Source organism: Bos indicus, chromosome 11, assembly GCF_029378745.1.
Source record: "Bos indicus isolate NIAB-ARS_2022 breed Sahiwal x Tharparkar chromosome 11, NIAB-ARS_B.indTharparkar_mat_pri_1.0, whole genome shotgun sequence".
Lineage (NCBI taxonomy): Eukaryota > Metazoa > Chordata > Mammalia > Artiodactyla > Bovidae > Bos > Bos indicus.
In genome coordinates this window covers 26,826,918-26,847,508 of record NC_091770.1, presented here as the reverse complement: position 1 = coordinate 26,847,508, position 20,591 = coordinate 26,826,918, and the positions used below count along the sequence as shown (strand labels likewise).

At 39.3% G+C, this 20,591-nt stretch overlaps 1 protein-coding gene across 2 annotated transcripts in view; it reads right to left on the bottom strand.

Moving 5' to 3' along the window:
• CAMKMT (calmodulin-lysine N-methyltransferase) overlaps positions 1–20,591 on the bottom strand; it is a 425,501-nt gene that overhangs the window by 57,425 nt on the left and 347,485 nt on the right. The window contains exons 4-6 of one of the 2 annotated variants that reach the window (XM_019970084.2): positions 5,206–5,266; positions 3,199–3,253; positions 2,081–2,144 (exon numbers count right to left, since the gene is read on the bottom strand). In XM_019970084.2, the coding sequence (XP_019825643.2) occupies positions 2,081–2,144; positions 3,199–3,253; positions 5,206–5,266 (180 nt within the window). The remainder of the gene's footprint in view (positions 1–2,080; positions 2,145–3,198; positions 3,254–5,205; positions 5,267–20,591) is intronic. The other variant, XM_019970085.2, reaches the window with a different exon arrangement.

The following is a 20,591-nucleotide window of genomic DNA, read 5'->3' as shown; positions in this document are numbered from 1 at the left end:
GCCAGTTGTAAGCTCTGTTAGTAAATCAAGAATAACATTAGTATTAAAAGCAGGAAAAACATGTTGCCAAATTTTAAGGCTTAGGCATGCTTTTTTCCTCTTAATTAAAAAAAAAAAATTAGATCTGGTTACAACAGAAAAAGGCACACAAACATAGAACAACATGATAAAAACTGAACTCTGCCAGGGAAGTCCTAAGAGATGAAATAAAACACGCTACCAGTTTTGGTCTGCATCCTGAAAGGACCTACTTTATCTACATTGTAAAGTTCTTCCCCTCCTGCCCTTTGGCACCCCGCTATATTAAACCCATTGTAAAACCCAGCACAATAAAGCACTCTCAGGGCTGAGCTTCTGAGGACCAAATGTTAAAAATCCATTTTCTTGGGAGGGGGCTGTACCAATCATTTCTTTGAAAGGCCGGCAGAGTGAATACAGAATTGAGATTTCCTCTCTGATTTCAAGAGCTGGCATGGCTTCTTTGCTGTTTAAAGCAAAGGTGCATTAATTAATGACAATAGCATGGCTTCCCTTCTTTGGAAGCTCTGTAGTTTAGCTCAACAGTAATTTTAGTACAATTAAATTTACATACTGACCACAGATGCTTCCCATAGTTTGATAAAAGTTCTAATCGGTTTCCAATGTTATTGAATAAGATACCTGCTGATCTGAGGTTGCTGGGCCCAATCTGGAAGTTTCTGTGGTGAAAATGACCTCCTCTTCCCCAATAATCCTGCTTTTTCTTCCCCCAAAAAACATCCATTGGGGCTGAGCTAGCATACCTGACTTCCTGTTGCTTTCTGTGTTCCCTGAAATGTGGAGGAGGAGCAGAGTGAAATGATACAGTGCAGGGAAGAACTCAGAATAAAGCACAGTGAATGAAGCAACATCACTCATCTTCAGGAATATTTTAGGCAACTTGCGACAGTCTGAAGATCATGATTAAAATCCTGCATTTTAAAAAAGGAAGCACCTTTTGTGATCTCTTTCCCTTGTGTGAAAGGCCAAGATTGTGATTGGCTGTTTTTCCTTCCTGGTTTTTTTTTTTTTTTTAAAGTCTGCCAGGCAATTAGCTGGGTGGGGCTCTGTAGAGCATACAAGTGCGGCTGAACAATATTAGCTTCTGGGCTTCTGGTACCTCCTTCCTCCTGTGTGAGGAGGCTGATAGAGCGGCTGCAAATTTTATTTAAAAAAAAATCATATAGCAGAGGTAGAAAAAGAAAATTCAAAAATAAGCTCTAGGTAAGATGCTTACCTCTTACAAAAATCAACACTGCTTTAGCATTTTAGGGGCCTAAAATTCAAATAAGTAGATTGCCTCTTTCGTAATGTAAATAGAAAGCACACCAAAAAATCCAGAGCAAATATATCCTCCACCTTTCCTCTCAATTTCTAAAGGCTGTTAACTGCCCCTGAACAAATCAGCTCGATTGCTAAAGTAGCCACAAATTATGCTTGCTTTTTTAGTTACAGTTCAATTTTCATGAACTCTGTGTACATATTAGTAAAGCATAATCTAATATAATGGGGTTTGAATTGTAATAGCATAGCAGAAAAAAAAAGAGATAGCTTTTATGATCCTAAATAAAAGGAAATAATGAAAAACTGATAGCTGTTTCCAGTGGGGAGATCCAGGGGACTCCTCAGGAATTAGAGTAGGTACACAAATCCATGGTCTACACAGAAGAAAGGTAATAATGGAACATGAAGCCGAAAGTTAATTTTTGCAAGCAACAGCCGATATAATAAATGTTAAATCATTTATTTTATCCTGGCAAATTTCAATAAAAATAAAAGGAAAAGAGTGCTTGAAAATTATTATGAAACAACTGTTCGTATTGCTTTGAGTGGTCCACAAATCATAAGCTCCTTTAATAAGTATAAAAATCCACCGAAATTAAAAAAAAAATAGTCGTATGCAATGAATGTCATATATTTCTACTTTTTCTTAATTACTTATCATGTGTATCGGGGGAACTCTCTTTTAATACCCCATGCTGTCTTTCTTTATATCAATTGTTACTCAGCCGAGGAAAAGGAATGAGCACAACAAGCCCGTTTTCTATCTGAATAAGGATACTTCTGATGGCCTTTTCATTCCCATCAGTTAACAGAACTTCTTTGACATCTGCAGAAATAGCAACCTGAAAAAAAAAAAGGGGGAGCACAGCAAACAATGAGCAAATATGCTTGTCTGTGTGGAAGTGAAGACAGGAGTGACAAGCCTTCAGTATCATGCTTCCTCACCTATTTCTCTGTAACAATCTTCAATCTTTTTTCATTTTATGTCTGCATTATTTTAATCATTCAATCAAATCAGTCAATACTTTTATCATTCCATTTGCGGGAGCCTCTATCTTGCTATCATTCTGTTCGGTAATTGCATTGTGACAGCGGATGATGGTATTCTGAGAGGCTTTCATTTGTGGGCTTCTGTTTATCTAGTAGAGCCATCATACAAGGCTGTCACTCTGCCTTTCAGCTTGCTTCTGTCTGACTGCCTGATGCCCTTCATATAACTTTGCATTGCAGGCAGATGGCTTTGTGAGGGTAATTTTTTTGTGAGCTTTGACATGCTCGCACATTGGGCTGTAACCCTGACACATTGTGTAAGAGCGACAGGTTTGTCAAATGCCAATCAGTGTAACAATATGCTTTTATTTGTAGAGACATAAAAACTTGTCTAATGCACTGTGCTGCTACATAATATCTCCTGAATACATGACTCAGAACCCAGAGAATGGGGAACGACGTTCCTGAATGGCCAATCTAATTCAAAAGAATCTAATTACTGAGCGCTCTGGATCATGTTTGTTGGTGTAATAATGCAGGCAAAACATTAGCAGCTATATCATGGTGCTCCAACTGTGATTTGCCGGGCTATTCCTGTATCTTAGCAAATGGGACTATAATCTGAAAAAAAAAATGCTTTTGCTATGGCGAAGAAAGACTGCGCGAGGCCTGGAATGTCACAACAAGCGATATTGACTACACTGAGGTAAAATGTTTCTGCTCATCGAGGCAACCATAAAATCAATATGATCCGAAAGTAAGTCAATCTAGAAGGTCTCTCAAGACCCGGCAGCTTGACCGCAGCTGATGCTGTTGACGGTTCTCTGACCCAGCAGTTGGAGGCCCTGGAACATTTTTCCTTTTGTTCCTCTCTCTGAATGGGATTGGAATTGAGAAAAGACCTACCATGAGCCCAGCCAAGCATGTCATGCCACCCCCTAGCTCACACACAGCAAGGTCCCTGAAAGAGAGAAAAGAAATGGTAGAACCCATACAAATGAGATGAAAATGGGCAGAGAGATATATATGTTACAAGAACAAATTGCCATCTGCAGTAAGAACGGCGCTACCAGGAAGTTGTAGAGACATGACGAGGCTACCTCATGTCGTTTTGCGTTTTAAAAATAATTATGAAATAGAAAAGTCACAAAGCAGGCAAACCAGTGGGGGTTCCCTCATTAGTGTTCACTGCAACATTACCACCGCTGAGCTGAAAAATCTGAGAAGGTTCCCTTTTTTTCCCCTGTCAATGGCGCTGTCTTTTAGAACTAAACTAGCTAGAGTAGCGAAAGATAATTGTTAGGAAAGGATAACACTGTTAATCCACATTCATTCCTTCAAAAACAGTTAGACAAGTAAATGAAGAATATATGTGAGTGTGTATATACCTATATTATAGTGAAAGACACACACAACACACACACACAAATACATGCAATCTTGAATTAAAAAAAAAAAAAACAACTAAAACAGCAGTATTTTGGAGAGCTGAACAGCCCCCATAAAGAACAATTACACAAGGAACATTTAGCAATTAACACTTAAATAACAATAGACCCCAACACAACACAGTGAATAAACAATGCGGGGACATAATATGGTTAAGCCAGCAAACCCAGGCTCAAGGAATGACTGGGCTCTGACTTGACCGCTCCTAAGCAAAGCGGCTCAGAGTTAAAGCTGACAGTCTGGGGTGGCACTCTGCACTTACCTTCCTCTTTGTGCCTAAATATCAGCCCTCAACCTGTGACATTCCTGCTCTGGCCCACTGCTTGCTGATTGGAGCTCCAGGCAAGCTTAAGCACAGTGAGATGAGCAAATGCCAGACTTCTAGGGCAGCTCTGAAGCTCAGTTCAACACTTCCCTGTTCTTACTTTATATGCTTATACTCTTAAGAGATTGTCTCTTCTTCCCAATTTGGGAAGTTTATTTCCTCAGCAAGAGGGGGAAAAAAAAAAGAGAGAGAGAATCAAGGGAGGGAGAGGTGAGAATAGAGGGAAAAGAAGCAGCAGCCAAGCCAGGACATTCGTATTCTGAAATACACATAATGAGTATTTAGTTATTCAAAGCAATTAGAAACTGTTTGGTAAATATGGACCCACAGAGCTTCAAAAACTACATATTATTGACCCAGTCTTGTAAATACATATTGTTACAACACATACCCGATCTTGTAAGGATATATTGTTAAAACGATCACTAATGGCTTGTCTGGAATCATAATGGACTATTAAGGAAGCATATATTGGATGACTTTTATAAAATGAGAATGGAAATGAAAAAACCCATATTTTCTGAGTCTATCAAACATCTTCAGCATTTTTTTTTAAAAGGAGTTTTTTCTTTTTTTGTAATCCCATCCATGGTTTAATCTATAATGCACATTCACAGTTGAAAACATTCTTGTTCATAGCATGAATCTGTAATAGTAATTTATATTTTACAAGTACATATTGTTAGATATGTAAAATACCTTGAAAATAAGGGATGGGATGGCATTTTTAAATAATAGCTGTGGGGTATTTATTTATCAAATATTCCATAGTGACTTTCCTAGCAGAACTTTATAGAATGTCTTTTTTTTTTTGACCTTTACAATCAGTAAGGATTGATTGGAGCTTCACTTTCGTTTCCCCAAAATCAAAGCGAAATAAAATGCCTTGAGTGGAAATCAAAAGCCTTTGACACATAGCAAAAAGCTTGCTGTGCAATATTAGTACCCAAAGGCGATTCAGATTTCTTTTTCAGAAGCAACATGTTTTCACCATGACCTTCCCCCTCCTTTCCTTCCTTTCTTTCTTTCTTATATATACTTTTAACAGTTTAATTTGAAGAATGTAATCATGGTGATCGTTAACATGTAGATACAGTACCTATAGTGGGCTAAACAAATTTTTAAGTGCAGCTTTGTACCTGAATATACCACTGTGCTTGAGGCAGTAGTAAGCCAAGACTTCTTCAGCCGGCCAGATGCCTAGAAAACACAAGAGGATATAGACTTTTTGATAACAGAAGTTTCTTCTGTAAAAACTCTCTGCAGTCATGCTCTTAAGAAATGCCTTTTAAAAAATAATGTTCAGTATAAGTGATTTCAACTTGAATCAAACTTACCGTAATTATTACTAGTAACGTCATATCACATGCATTTCTTTTCTTCTGGATTATAACTTTTCCCCCAGGAAAATATCCTAAATAATTTTTACTAGATTTCAATCACAACAAAACAGCAAAAACAATAATAGCCAAAATTATAAACATCCAAAGTTAAATTTTGAATGGTATTTCAGGTAGATCTTACTTTTATACACATGAATCTTCATTTTGGCCAATTCATTAGGATCACGAAGACCTACTGTATATGTAGCTCATACTCACTTCAAAATCACTTCCAGGAGCAAATAAAACCACTGAGGTTATTATACCTTTCTTGTCTGACTCCATACTTATGTTTTTCATATACATAATTATTTCCTTTCTTCAACTAAAATCCAACTGGAGTATAAAATTGAGAAACCTAAGTTTCACCAACTTTGTACATCTTTCAATTTAACAATAATCCTACTCATTAAATTCTGTGGAAGAGCATTTCCTAAAATCATCATCTGTAAATCATTTATTTAGAAGACAATAGTTTTTCATGGATGAACATGAATTGCTTAAAGAGAAGACAGATGTGCTCTTAATTTTTTTCTTTATACTTTTAGTATTTCAGAGAAGATGAGGTCAAAGAAATGGTAAGTAAAATGCTAAGAGAATCAATGGATATACATATATTAATAAACAGCAAAGAAACAACTCTATAGAACATTTGTTGCAGAAAAGTCCAGTCACCCGTCCTTACTAGCTCAGTCTCCCTGGCGTTTCTGGTAGAAATGACAGTTTGGGGGAGAAACAAAATAAACCAGCATGAAGTGTCTGGAGTTATATTTGGTAGAAGTCAGAGAGGCAGTGGAGTGTAGCAGTTACAACTACAGGTACTTAGGAACCAAACTCAGGTGGGCTCCAGCCTCAGCATTGCCTTTCCTAGTTGAGTGACCTTAGATAGGTTACTTAACCTCTCTGTTCCTCAGTGTCCTTATCTGTAAAATAATATTATTGCAATATCAACCTCACAGGATTGCTGTGAGGATTAAACGAGTTAAGTATATGAAATGTATTTAAAACAACTCCTAACTCATAACAAGCTCAAAGAAAAAGAAAATTGTTAATGTTATTCTCCTGCAAAGAGGGATAAAAGAGTCAAAGAGAGTGTGAACCTCAAACAACTATCCTAATAATCAGAACACATGGAGAAATTTTTCGACCTGATCCTAATCATTAGCTTTGGCACTACCCCAAAGTCCTAATACCTGGCATACAGAAAGAACTCTATAAAGATTAAAACACATTATAAAATTCTCTGAAGGAAGAGCCCAAGACAGTTTTCTACATCAAGTGAATATAATCACCACAATGATGAATTTCTTTATGCCTTTAGTAGATGGTTTTGAGGATTTAAAAAATAATGATAGGGGAAGAACATTTAACTAAAGTTCAAGCCTTGATTAAGAACAAAAATGTGATTTCTAAAACGCATAGTCTTTTAAAACAGTTTTATAATTTTTTCTTAAAAATTATAGAGGTTGATTTTTAACTAAATTAGATATGAGAAGTTCAAAGAATAAAGTTTAAAAATCACCTAAAATTCCACCACTAGTATATAATCACTGTTAACATTTTGGACACCATTCCAAAAAAAATCTCTCTAGGCATAAAGACATTTTATACAGGTGGGATCTTCTCAGGGAGGTATTCAGTAATCTCATTTTGCCCCACTCAGTATGTGATGGATAGATTGCCATGACAATAAAAATACACTGTACCTGCATCATTTTTAATGACTGCCTAAATATTTTATGTTTGCATCATAGTTTATTTATCCAGTTTCCTTTTGATAGACATTTCAGTTAATTTCTAAGTTTTTGATATTATGATATTATAAACAGTGGTATAATAAAGACACATTTTTCCCCCAACATATAATTTTTTTCTTCTTAAGTCAAATACCCAGAAATGGAAAATCTGTTCAAAAGTCAAGTACATCTCACATTCTGATATATCAAACTGCCCCTCCAAAAACTGTACCAAGCTACAACTCTAATAAGAGTGTTTATTTCCTCAAAACCTTGACAGGACAGGGATTTTAATTGTTGCTTATTTGTTAAACTTTTAGGTTATCTCAGTACAGATCAAAACCACAATGAAATAGCACTTCACCCCCTTCTAGGATGGCTATATTGAAAAAGTCAGACAATAATAAGTGTTGGTGAGGTTGTGGGGAAATGATGTAAAATGGTTCAGCCATTTTGGAAAACAGTCTAGCAGTGTATCAAAAAGTTAAATGTAGAGTTACTAAATAACCCAGCAATTCTACTCCTAGGGATATATCCAAGGGAAAAGAAAAAAAATGTCCACACAAGAATTTGTACACAAAAGTTCACAGCAGCATTATTCATAACAGCTAAAAAGTGGAAACGACCCAAATGTCTATCAACTAATGAATGGCTACATAAAATGTGGTATATCCATGTAATAGACAATTATTTGGCAATATAAGGAAATAAAGTGCTGATTCATGTTACAACATGGATAGAACATGAACATTATCATGCTAAGAGAAAGAAGCCAAGACACAAAGGACTACATATTTTATTTTTCCATTTATGTTAAATGTCCAGAATAAATGAGGGGTGATTGCTAATGAGTACGAGATTTCTTCTAGATGTGATGAAGGAGAAAGTTGGTGATGTGATCCATTTGATGTATGTAACCAGCTTTTCGTCATCTGTGAAGTAGCTAGTTTAGACTTATTTTATTAATTTTTAAAGATTTATTTATTTATTTTATTTTTGGGCTAGAGTGGGTCTTTGGTGCTGCACCTGGGTTTTCTCTAGTTGCAGTGAGCAGGGGCCACTCTTCGTTGCAGTGTGTGGGCTTCTCACTGTGGTGACTTCTCTTGTTGCAGAGCCCAGGCTCCAGGCAAGAGAGGGCTTCGGTAGTTGCAGCGCTTGGGCTCTGCAGTTGCGGCTGGTAGGCTCTAGATCACGGGCTCAGTAGTTGTGGGGCAAGGGCTTAGTTGCTCTGTGGCATGTGGGGTCTTCCCAGAGCAGGGATCGCAACTATGTCCCCTGCAGATTCTTAACCACTGGACCACCAGGGAAGCCCTAGAATTACTTTAAATGTCAAGGTTTGTGGTCAATTTAGAAAGAAACACAATCGTTATTAACCTAAAGCCTGAACAAATTCTAAAATTAACTGTCTAGATATTAAGAGACATGAGCCTTTAGCCAAACATGGGTCTTTCTAGATCACTTCCATTCTAGAGCTTTTTGCTTTCCCACGGTTTGTGTTAGAAACAAGTCCTGGGACTCTGACACACAGTGGCCAAGGGGCAACACTGCTGACTCCTCTTCTGACTCTAACAGCTTGTATTTGCCCCATGATGACAACACACCTAGCTCTTGGAGCAGAGACATGGCTCTTCTGTGATCTGCTGACGTCTGGAAAGTAAGCAGCAGCTCTCTTTACCTTCCCCTAAGTAAGTGATCGTGTCTGTCATGCAGGAGTCACAAGCAAGGCCTCTCTCAAACCTGAGACTCAAATGGAGAGGCCAGCACATCCTTAGCTAGACCACTGACTCTTCTGGAAGAAGAAACCCACCAGTGGATGTTACTAAAATGAAAAGCTGCTCATGCTGGAATGGGTAGGTAAACCTCTTGGACTGTTTTCAGTGTTTATGCTCTGTCTCCTTTTACTTAAGCATTTCTGCTTTGTCTTGAACTCAGAGTGGAAATCCATAAGAAGATAAGAATGCTCTATAAATATTTATTGGGCATCTACTATATTTCAGGCCCTGTGGATCAGCAGGGAGTGATACAGCATGGTCACTGGAGATTCGGTCTCATTAGGGAAGAAAACTATTAGACAAACAATAACACAAATAATGTGCCTAATTATAAATACTGTGTAGAAAAAATAGAGAGTGCTTCTGAGAACCAATCACAGGGGACTTAAGCTGGTTGGAGGGGAGGCTGGGAGGAGTCCATCAGGGGACACTTCTTTGTAGAAACAGTAAGCAGGCTGAGACCCAGAGGATGAACAGACAAGAAAAGGAGGAAGAGGGGCCAGAGCTGGAGGGGATGGTCCACAGAAAGGGAGCATCATGAAATAAAGCTTTGAAGAGAAGAGTTTGATGTTCCAGGAATGGAAACGGTCCAGGAAGCTGGAGAATAAGTGAGAAAGGAAGAGGCAGGACAAGACGAGCCTGAAGGGGGTGCTCAGGGGCCAGATTTCATAGGCTCAAAGGCCATGTTAAGAATTTTAATCGTGGGCTTCCCTGGTGGCTGGCTCAGTGGTGGGGAATCTGCCTGCCAGTGCAGGAGACATGGGTTCAATCCCTGGTCCAGGAAGATGCCACATGTCATGAAGCAGCTGAGCCTGTGTGCCACAACTACGGAGCCTGTGCTCTAGAGTCCGGGAGTTGCAACTACGGAAGCCCACGAGCCCTAGAGCCCACAATAAGAGAAGCCACTGCAACGAGAAACCTGCGTATCGCAACTAGAGAGTAGCCCCCGCTTGCCGCAACTAGAGAAAAGTCTTGGGTAGCAACAAAGATCCAGCACAGCCAAGAGAGTGAATAAATGAATAAATTTGTTTAAAAACTCCTCTAAAAAAGAATTTTAAATTGCACCTTAAAGTAAATGATACATTTTAAGTGGCAAAGTAGTATATAGTCAGATTCACATTTTAGATCATTCTGACTGCTCTGAAGAAAACAGACTGAAAAGGGGCAAGAGGAGGTGAGGCTAACTGGGTAGGAGGCTACTGCAATCACCTAGGTCAGTGCTGATGGTGGCTTGGGTGATGGTTAGTGGAGATGAAGAAAAGTGGAAAGATTTGAGCTATATTTAGAAGGTATACTGACAAACTATTAGTTAATTAATGAAGGGGGTGGTAAGAGAGAGGGAAGTTTCAAGTGTGACTTAAGTTTATGGCTTGAAGAAGTGGGCTGATGATGTATACCAGATACGTATAGGATTTTCCTTCAGTTTATATGAGCTCCTCCTCAGGCTGCATTCATGGTACAAAAACACAGCTGGGGGTCTGGGGTCTGATTCTGGGTCTACCACTAACAATCTATATGGTACTGGGAAGTTATGTAGCATTTCTGAGCATTAGTATGCTCATTCATAAAATACTAGGCTTGGGTAAGATTATGCGAGGGAGGGGGATTCAAGCTATAAAAAGCTACAATAAAGAATCTTATTTCATGCTCTGGTGTTAAACAGAGTTCAACTTGAATACTGGCTCTTACTGGCTGTGTGACCTTGGGCAAGTACCTAAACTTTTTAACTCTCATTCATTCAACAATTCTTAGCAGTCAGGCTTCCCGGATGTCTCTGCAGGTAAAGAATCCACCTGCAATACAGGAGATACAGGAGACATGGGTTCGATTCCCGGGTCAGGAAGATCTGCTGGAGGAGGAAATGGCAACCCACTCCAGTATTCTTGCCTGAAAAATCCCATGGACAGAGGAGCCTGGAGGGTTACAGTCTAAAGGGTTGCAAAGAGTCAGACACGACTGAGTGACTAAGCAAGGCCGATTCTAGGAGGTGGAGAGATAGCAGTGATTAAAATAAAGTCCTTGACCAAATAGCGTTAATAGAGGCAATAAACAAAGTAGTTCTAGATAGTAATAAATGTTGTGAAAAAAATAAAACATTAATGAAATAGAAAATAACTATAGGGGTCGGGGCATTGCCACTTTAGACAACATTGTTGGGTAATTTCTCATTTGTGAAGTACAAGCAAAAACAGTACCTCTTCATACCATTGTTGTGAGGAATAAGTGAGATAATGCCTGTAAGGCACTTAGAACAATGCCTGGGAGATAATAATTTTAAAAATAATGTTAGCTATTGTTTTTGCTGCTCTTGCCTTTGTTATTATTTTGACATTTGTCTATCCAGGCAATTTTATCAATCTTGATTATATGTTTATGATACTTTCAGGGAGATTATTATTCCTAATGGACAACCCACAAAAACAAACCAAAACTGAACTCTGGAAATATTTGTCCCAGCTAAGGGAACTTTGAAAATCAATCATAAGTAAGAATACCATATATATATATATAGAGAGAGAATATTATATATATATATATATATACACACACACACACACACCATATATATATATATATAGAGAGAGAGAGAGAGAGAGAGAGACAATACTTGTTCTATACTTGTCCTTCTGCTCTGGCCCATTAACAAACTTGCTCTGAACAGTAATTATGAAGCACAAGCCTGCCTGTGTGTGTGGAGTCAGATCATGGAGAATTCGAGTACATCTGGGTGAAATGGAACGTCCAGTGTAGCCCTGTACAGTGAGTGGGTGGAAGCTTGCTCTGTGATGTTCTAATGTTTGTTGAATGCTGACTGCTGGCCAGGCACAAGGTAGATGAGAAAACAGAGATACTGAGAGGTTAAGAAATCTTCCCCCAAATTAGGCAGATATTTTGTCATTGAGTTGGAATTTGAATCCGGTAATCTGATTCTAAAGCCGTTATTCTTAACCTCTGTGCTATGCTGCCTTTCACTAGATTGCAAAATCAAGGGCCAAATGAATTGTTTTGCAGTTTTCTTCTGTTCCAGGGAAGCCAACTGATATAGATAATGAGCATGTGGAAGTTAAAGGACACAAAAAATTGCCCAGGTATTTCAACAATATATTCTTCTAGGACTACAAACTGGGTTGGTTTATGGGTGTGATTTTATGAGCAATGCATTAAATTTTAAAACTTAAATTTTAATTCAGATACCTATTAATTTGATGATTATGAAATAAGGGAAAGCTGAAAGGAGCCCCAGCTCCAGCATGAATCTGAAGCAGGGAGAGGAAAAGAGTCTTTGGCGCTCATTCCCCAGACCTCAGCCTTCAGTCTGATGGTCAGTTTTAGAGCAGATGCTGCGAAATCAACTAAGTGACAGACGAGAAATGGAGACAGGACCAGGACGACGCTGAAGCACCTCTGAGAAAAAGGAATACGCTGCAGCTGCAGCCACAGCCACGGTTCCAGTGGTTCAGACAGTAAAGAACTTGGAAGACAGCTCTGAGGCTTATTAGCTTGGCGACCTTAGCAAGTCACTTAAGCTCTTCTTGCATCACCTCCTTATCTGGTAGTAATAATACCGTCTACACTGTAAGTAGAGATGAAAGTGTAATAGGGAAGAACAAATCTGACTCCAAATTGGATCTGTTTCTTTTACTTTAATCTTTGTATTTTATTGCTTTTGCTACAAGTTAAAAATGTTGCCTATAGCCTGAAATAAACAGTATAACCTATCTTCAAGGCTCTGATTTTTAAAAACATAACTCTTCCCATTCATATAGAAATAAAAAATTGCAGAGAAAAACATTTGTCCTGTTGGAGGTTTACAGGAACATGATGACCTCACCTACCTGGACAGCTGCAAGAACAAAGGATTTAGACACCAAGAAGCTTGCAACAACCAACCGCACCTCCTCCCCTTTTAGTATAAAGGAAGACTGAATTCTAACTCAAGATGGTTCTTTGGGATACTAGTTCACCATCTTCTCTGGCTGCTTGTTAGCTTTCTAAATAAAGTTGCAATTCCTTGCCCCAACAACTTGTCTCTCAAATTATTGGCCTATTGTGCGACCAGCAGTAGGAGCTTGGATTTTGGTAACATGAAGATTGAATGAACTATAAGAGTACCAAGTAAGTGCAATTAGTGTTTGTTGCTGCTGTTGTTAGTATCACTTTTTTTTTTTTTTTTAGTATCACTTTTTGAACACTTACTACCAGGCAAACACTGAGCTGTGTACTTTATATGTATTATCTCATTTAATACTTAAATCAACCTTATAAGATATGTACCGTCATTATGACCAGCTAAGGGGCACATTAAGGTACACCAAAGCACAGAAAGTTTAAATGGCATAGTAAGGATTTGAGCCCACCTACTCAGTTTCTAAAGTCCACTCTTTTAATCACTACACTAATTGCCTCAACCCTGGTGACTGGCTCAGCAATCAAAAGAACTAGTTTCTAGTTCTCATGGCTCAGTTAACAACTAATTTTGGGACCCTGGACAAATCACATTTGGGCTCTGTTGTTCAGACGCTTAGTCGTGTCTGGCTCTTTGAGACCCCATAGACTGTAGCGTGCCAGGCCTTCCTGTCCTTCACCATCTCCTGGAGCTTGCTCAAACTCATGTCCATTTAGTCAGCGATGCCATCCAACCATCTCATCCTCTGTCATCTCCTTCTCCTCCTGCCTTCAGTCTTTCCCAGCATCAGGGTCTTTTCTAATGAGTCAGCTCTTCACATCAGGTGGCCAAAGTATTGGCGCTTCAGCATCAGTCCTTTCAATGAATATTCAGGGCTGTAGTTTCAAGAATGAATTGGAAGGGTCTGGGACTTTCTTAGTGGTCCAGTTAAGAGTCCACCTTCCAATGCAAGGGACACAGGTTAGATCCCTGGTCAGGGAACTAAGATCTCACATGCTGTGGTGCAACAAGCCCACACACCGTAACTAGAGAGCCCATGTGCTGCAACTCAAGAAGCCTGTGCACTGCAATGACGACCCAGTGCAGCCAAAAAATAAAATAACTTTTTTAAAAAAAGGAATAAATTGGAAGAGTCAAATTGATTTTGAGGACTCTTCCATCTTTAAACCCAATAGCTATAGATCATGGCATTTGTGCATTTCCAAACGAAAGCTCTAAAATTGTCAGTGAGCTTTAGTTTACAACATTTTAGGTTGAAGTTGGGCTGGTTAAAATGTTTTATTTGTACTATACTCCAAGAAAGGATTCAAAGGATTTTAGAAAGCATTCAAAATCATCTTAGAGATCAAGTCTTCACCATACGTCCACTTTTACTGAATTAGAACTGCCTTTGTTAATTAAAGAAAAGAACTACTCTACATCTATATATTCTAGTTGTGATAACTTTTTATTTACTTAATCCAGCATATAAATAACAGGCAACTTTCTCAAGTCCAACTTTTCCTTTTCCAGTACAGAGCATTGTTCTCAGATATATGCTGTGTTTTTCCCTCAAACATATTTCCTTTTCCTCAGAATAACTATCTTTTGGGCAGAAAAACTTCTCCTGAGGTGTCAAAGCACAGGTAGAAGAACATCTCCCAGTAGGAGCTCTCTAGGTGAGTAAATGCTACATCTCCATTGGTCAGAGAGGATGTCAGAAAGTGAGAACAGTCATTTCTGGAAAGGTAGACCCAGAAAATCAGACCAGAGAGCTCCTACCAGCAGGGAAACACCCCCTGGGCTCTCCTTGAAAGAGCACATCCTTCTCACAGACCAAAAAAGAAAAGAGAGAAAACTTTCATCGCCAGTTTTACTCCAAGTAACATCCTTCCCCAAGAAGCTCAGGGTCCTCAGGGTGCAATCACCCTTTTAAAAATAGGAATGTGTTGTGTCTCAGACCATCATGTAAGAGCCGTAATGTGTCAAATAGAGTGGCGCGAAGAGGAAAGTATTAGAAATAATTTTTAGTGCTCCTTATCTTAGGTATCTAACCACTTCACCCACACAGACACAGCCTTGTTACGTGGCACACTAAAGGCGAGTAAGGAGGGTGTGGTCCTTCCTGAGTTACCTATGATCTGTGACTCTGATTTCTATAGTAGCTTCCTGCTTTCTTGGGTCCAGCTTTATCTCACTTCTCAGTAAACACTGTGACTGAATTCCAAACAAATTGAAAGCCTTGTGTTCCAAGTGGAGTGCATGTTCTGTGCATTTATGAAAGTGCCCCCTGGAGAGAAAATGGTATTTAGGAGATGTGTGCCACAGATGCCAAAGCCACAACGTACATTTATTAAAATGGCCCTGGCATTAGGCTGGTTAGGCAACATAACTTGTTTATTTCGCAGTGTTGTGTGGAAGACACCCATCCCAGCATTTCAAAACAGCCTTCGTTCCAAATTCCCCCTCTTAGGAAGGACAATGAAGAGGACTATGTCCCCTTCTTATAGCAGGAATTGCCTTTAGCAAGTTCCAAAAGGTTAACACACCATTCAGCAAATTGACTTGATGAATAAGGCAACGTGTTGTCGAGGTACAGCCTAAATCCACTTTAAATAAACCCCTCTCTGCTATTCTATCTGCAGGTAAATGTATAATGTTCAGGTAACTGAAAAAAACACCACCAAATGAAATAGTATGAGAATTGGCTGGGGATCTCAGCTGAAAATGGCCAAGGCTCTGTGCTTCCTGTCTCCCTGCTCATCATCATTCATTGATATGAAGGAAACATGATGGTCTGCTCTCCAGAAATTTCTGCCGGTGCATGAGCTCGGGCGGCTCCCTGCAACTAATGTGGAAATGGAGTGCGAGGCACGTCCTGGCTGCAAACACTGGGGTCTTGCTCCGTTGGGGCCATCTACAAATGGCTTCAACCAACTTGTATGATTGTCTTTAACACCTTTTTGTATTTTTTTTTTAAGAAATGAATTTGATTTCATTTTCCTTCCCCAGTTTTCAAATAGTCATTAAAAATTAAACAACACCAGGAAAAGCCTTTTGTGATTATAGCCTTCATTCTCCTGCAACAAACTGGATCTATAAATTTACGTACCATTGTAGATGTAAATTACAAAATTTATATTCAACTATATTAAAACATCTATTCCAAAAATGATTACCAGTTGTGAAAAGCAGACAGGCTTATCACTTGCTGTCAGTTGTTCATGTCTAGTTAAGCAATAATGTGCTAAAACTGCTCTTTTGTTTTGTGTAAGAATTTTGGCAATAGAAGAAATGAACACTCGGTTAATAAAAACTCAGGCTGCTTTTTGCTTTGATGGAGGAAGCAGCTGCCTGTTTTCATTTGCTGCAGAGCAGCAAAACCCATCAATATAATAAGCAGCTTAGATGCTTCCATCCACAGCATCTGTAAGGATATAGGGCTATTCGCTCAAAACCAATCCCTGGTTTAATTTTAACAAAGATGTGTCTGACATATTTGAAAATGCATTCTAATAGGTCTTGAAACGTGAACAGTTTCTCTTTTTTTAAAACACTTTTTATGGATTTGAAATGGTAGTATATATAGCTGAATGATAGCAGTGATAAAAACCAGTCTAAACTGTGAGGCCATCCTAAAACAAGGGCTATGACAAGAGTAAGCCAAGAGGCAGTTATTTGGTTCCCTTCAAGGTGGAAGTAATTCATTTAAATGTGATTTCATTCAATTATTCATTCAAACAAATATTTACTGAACCTTACTATTAGAAATTGAGACCACATTTCCTACTCTCAACAAGGTCACTCTTCAGGGGAAAAGATGGAACACAAAAATATAAGTCAAACAATGCAGTTAGCACAGGGATTCACATAAGCATTTTTTCTATTACCTTGTTATTTTTCAAACATTCAAATGGACCTAGAACATGGCAGAAACTAAACATACAAATTAAAAATCAAATACTGTCTCCTCTGTTATATAGTCACACATTTTGTTAGACACACCTTTAAAAAAAGACAACCTGATGTAAAAAAATTGAATTATGTTTCCACACATGTCAAACGGTTTACTAGCATAGCTAAGAATTATCACACTTTGGAGTGAAAGTTTTAGGATTTTAAATTTTGTTTGGACAGCCTCTAATTTCACAGTACCCATTAGACACTTTCACATGATACACCACATGGAAAGCCTAATAGAAAACAAAGCTTGGAAGCAACTTACAGTGTGGTACAGTACTCTTTGGCCTGGAAACAACGCAAAGAGATGATTCTATTTTATTTTACTGCTCAGTGGCATTTCCCCAAAGTCAGATAATCCTAAATCCTCCTCTTTATCTGATTCATTATCAGGCAGGAGAGCATCTCAGCATGGTCAACCAGGGACCTGTCTAAATGGTCAACATGAATGCAGGGTGAGCCATCAGCTTCTCAGGATATCAAATTTAAATGAGCACTCATCTGGAGAAACACTGAGAAAATGCTCCCATAAAAGTAGAGCTAAGGGCTTTCTTATTCAGACATGCTCCCTGTAAAACACACATACCTGGGTTTTAAAAATAAACTTTTTATTTTGGAATAATTGTAGATTTACAGAAAAGACCGGTACAGGGAGTTGCTGGATACCCTTCACCTAGTTCTTCTCATTGTCAACGTCTTACATTGGTCAAAGCCAAGAAACTGACACTGGCACATTAATATTAACTAAATTTACTGGTTTGTTTTTAATGGAATGGTTACTATTCAAGATGAGCACTGATGAAGGTATATGTCAGAAGGTCACAAACAAAACCAAAAGAACAATACTTGCAACTTACTGATTTTTCCTTCCTTAATTCTCTTCCTTCCTCTTAAGTGACTCTAAACAAATTCACATCAGCTTTAAGAGCTAAAACAGGACATAAAATGTATATACCTCAGAGTTTAAAATAAAATCTGACCCCATCAAGAGAACTGTGTTGCCAAGTGAAGCCTTGGCTCCCCATTCTATTGTTAAATGGGCAGAGTATTATTTTCTAGGTCATTATTCACATGGAAATTCTGATTGCCCCTATTCAATTAATACTTCCATATCACAGTGTGATATGGACCTTATAACCAATCTGTGGCAGCATGAGTTAAGAACCATAAAGAAGTCAGAGGTCATTATTTTTTCAGCCATTCAGAGTGTTTATAAAGCGTTCACTGTGCACCCTTTCTGCTCTGTGCCTCCTTTCTCCTTCCCTTGGCTCTGCTGCTTAATGGCTGGGCACAATGCTTCCAGAAAACCATGGGTTATGTACTAGTTAATGGACTTTCCAGGGGGCGCAGTGGTAAAGAATCAGTGCAGGTGATGCAAGAGACATGAGTTCAATCCCTGGGTCAGGAAGATCCCCTGGAGGAGGAAATGCCAACCTGTTCAGTATTCTTGCCTGTGAAATCCCATGGACACAGGAGCATGGTGGTCTACACACAATCCATGGGATTGCAAAGAGTCAGACATGACGGAGCATGCGCGTGCACACACACACACGTACTGGTTAGTAGCAGTCTCTTCAGCAGTATGTTGGCAAGATACCTTGGAGAGATTCTTTCTGTTACAATTGGTGGTTCCCATGGACTGAACTGTATTCACCCCAAATTCATATGTTGAAACCCTAACCTCCAAGGTGATTATATTTGGAGGTAGAGCCCACAAGGAGGTAATTACAAGGTCCTACTGGTGGGTGTCCTGATATGATAAGATTAACACCCTTATGAGGACAGACTCCAAAGGATGCTCTCCCAACCCTGCCCCGTGCTCACACAATGATGAGGTCTTGTGAGGATATGGTAAAACGGTGACCCCACCCCAAGAGAAGCCTCAATGGAAACTACATTGGCATTCTGATCTCAGACTTCCAGCCTATAGAACTGTGAGAAGCCACCCAGTCTTTGGCATTTTGTTAGGGCAGTACAAGTTGACCAAGACAGTGGTCAACCCTTGGTGCCTGATGTTGGGGTGAATACTTCCTCTCAAGGCCCCAAACATTCTGAGCTGAAGGAATGCCCTCCCTGCATTGTAGATAGGGCCCACAGGGTAGAGAGAGCAGTCACAGCCCTGGTGCAGATGCTCACGTTGTCCATGACTTTTTCCCCTCCCTTCCCTTCAGGTTCCCCTTTGCTGTTCAGTCGCTCTGCCGTGTCCATCTCTTTGTGACCGTTTAGCCAGCTCATCTTACCTCCTCCTCTTTGATTCCTCATCTCATCTTACTTTGATCTCCTCATCTCATCGTATTTCCTCCTCTTCTGCAGTTTTAGCTCCGCTTTTCCATTTAAAAGAATTCAAGGGACTTCCCTGGTGGTCCAGTGGCTAAGATTACATGCTCCTAATGCAGGGGGCCCGGGTTCAATCCCCAGTCAGGGAACTAGATCCCACATGCCTCACCTAAGAGATTGCCTGCCACAGCTAAAGAGCCTGCATGTGGCAATTAAAGAACTCGCATGCCTCAACAAAGACTGACGATCCAGCAAGCCAAAACTAAGATTTGGTACAGCCATATAAATAGATACATAAATATTTTTTTAAAAAATAAAGTATACTTCTGTCTACTATACATTTATTTAAAAATTTGTAATTCTTTTAATTTTTGAAAGCAAACATTAATCCTTCTCTGATGAAGAAATTTTGCTGATACTACCTTCAAGCTTTCATGAAAATACTTTGATCTGTTTCTTTATGTTGTCTTTGAACATGAACTCCTTGAGGACAGGTTGCTCACTGTTTCTCTACTTCTCTGTGGCATGGTTATATGATTTATGTGAAGGCATGCTGGATTCATGCAGAACAGTAGCAAAATATTCTAAACCTGGAACTCACAGCAGTGAAAAATAAACCCCTCTTCTTTTACAAGATCTGTGTGCCGAGCTTTATATGATGTATATACTCAGGACCAGATTCTACCTGGTAATGCAGTCACAGGTCACTTCCAGTGTGGATAAGTTTCTAATTGTGCTCAATCCACTCTCACTGGCTTTCTTATCTATATCCACAATCTGCAGAGCTGGCAGGACAATTATCACCAGAAGACAGAATAGATGCCCTGGGGAGTAAGAGTGTCCAGGGTCTGAAAGGTGCATGCTTACACATTTCCAGGCCAGTAACAAAGAATCCACATTCAATAGGCCATCTTTCTCTAAATCAATCCTTTCGTTCAGCAGAGCACGTGTCATGGGTGCTCATATCTGGGGCTTATCTTGGCTATCTACAAAGATGCAGGTCTCTAATCACAGCAGCCTGGAATGAGTCCCAGAAAGGGTCCTTTAAGTGACTTTAGATACAGAAAATGATTCTCTGTGTTGCCTTCTTTTTTGGTGGGGGGGGTGGGGCCCTTCCCTTTGCTATGATAAAATTTATAACCTTAACCCATATAGTACAGTGTTTTCTCTGAGAATCACAACTCCTTGAGCAGGGCCTTCAAAATATACTATTCAAACCAAACTGTTGCTCTGAACTTGACACCACAGTTATCTTTCTGTTGAGAAAAATACAGAAATTCTAGAGCTGTTATTTTGTTACAGGCCTTTTCACACCAGGACACAGGAGTGTTCTTAAGTTGAGATCAAAGTGCACGGGCTAAGTTGTTGAGAGCGGAGAAGTCATCATGGTCTCTCTATGGACTCATGCTGGACTTCTTAGGACGGAAAAGAGATTTCCTTCTCTCTCCAGCAGCAAAGAGTTCATGTTATCGTGAACCCCATCATGCTTCTGTTGGTCCTACCCTCAACAAA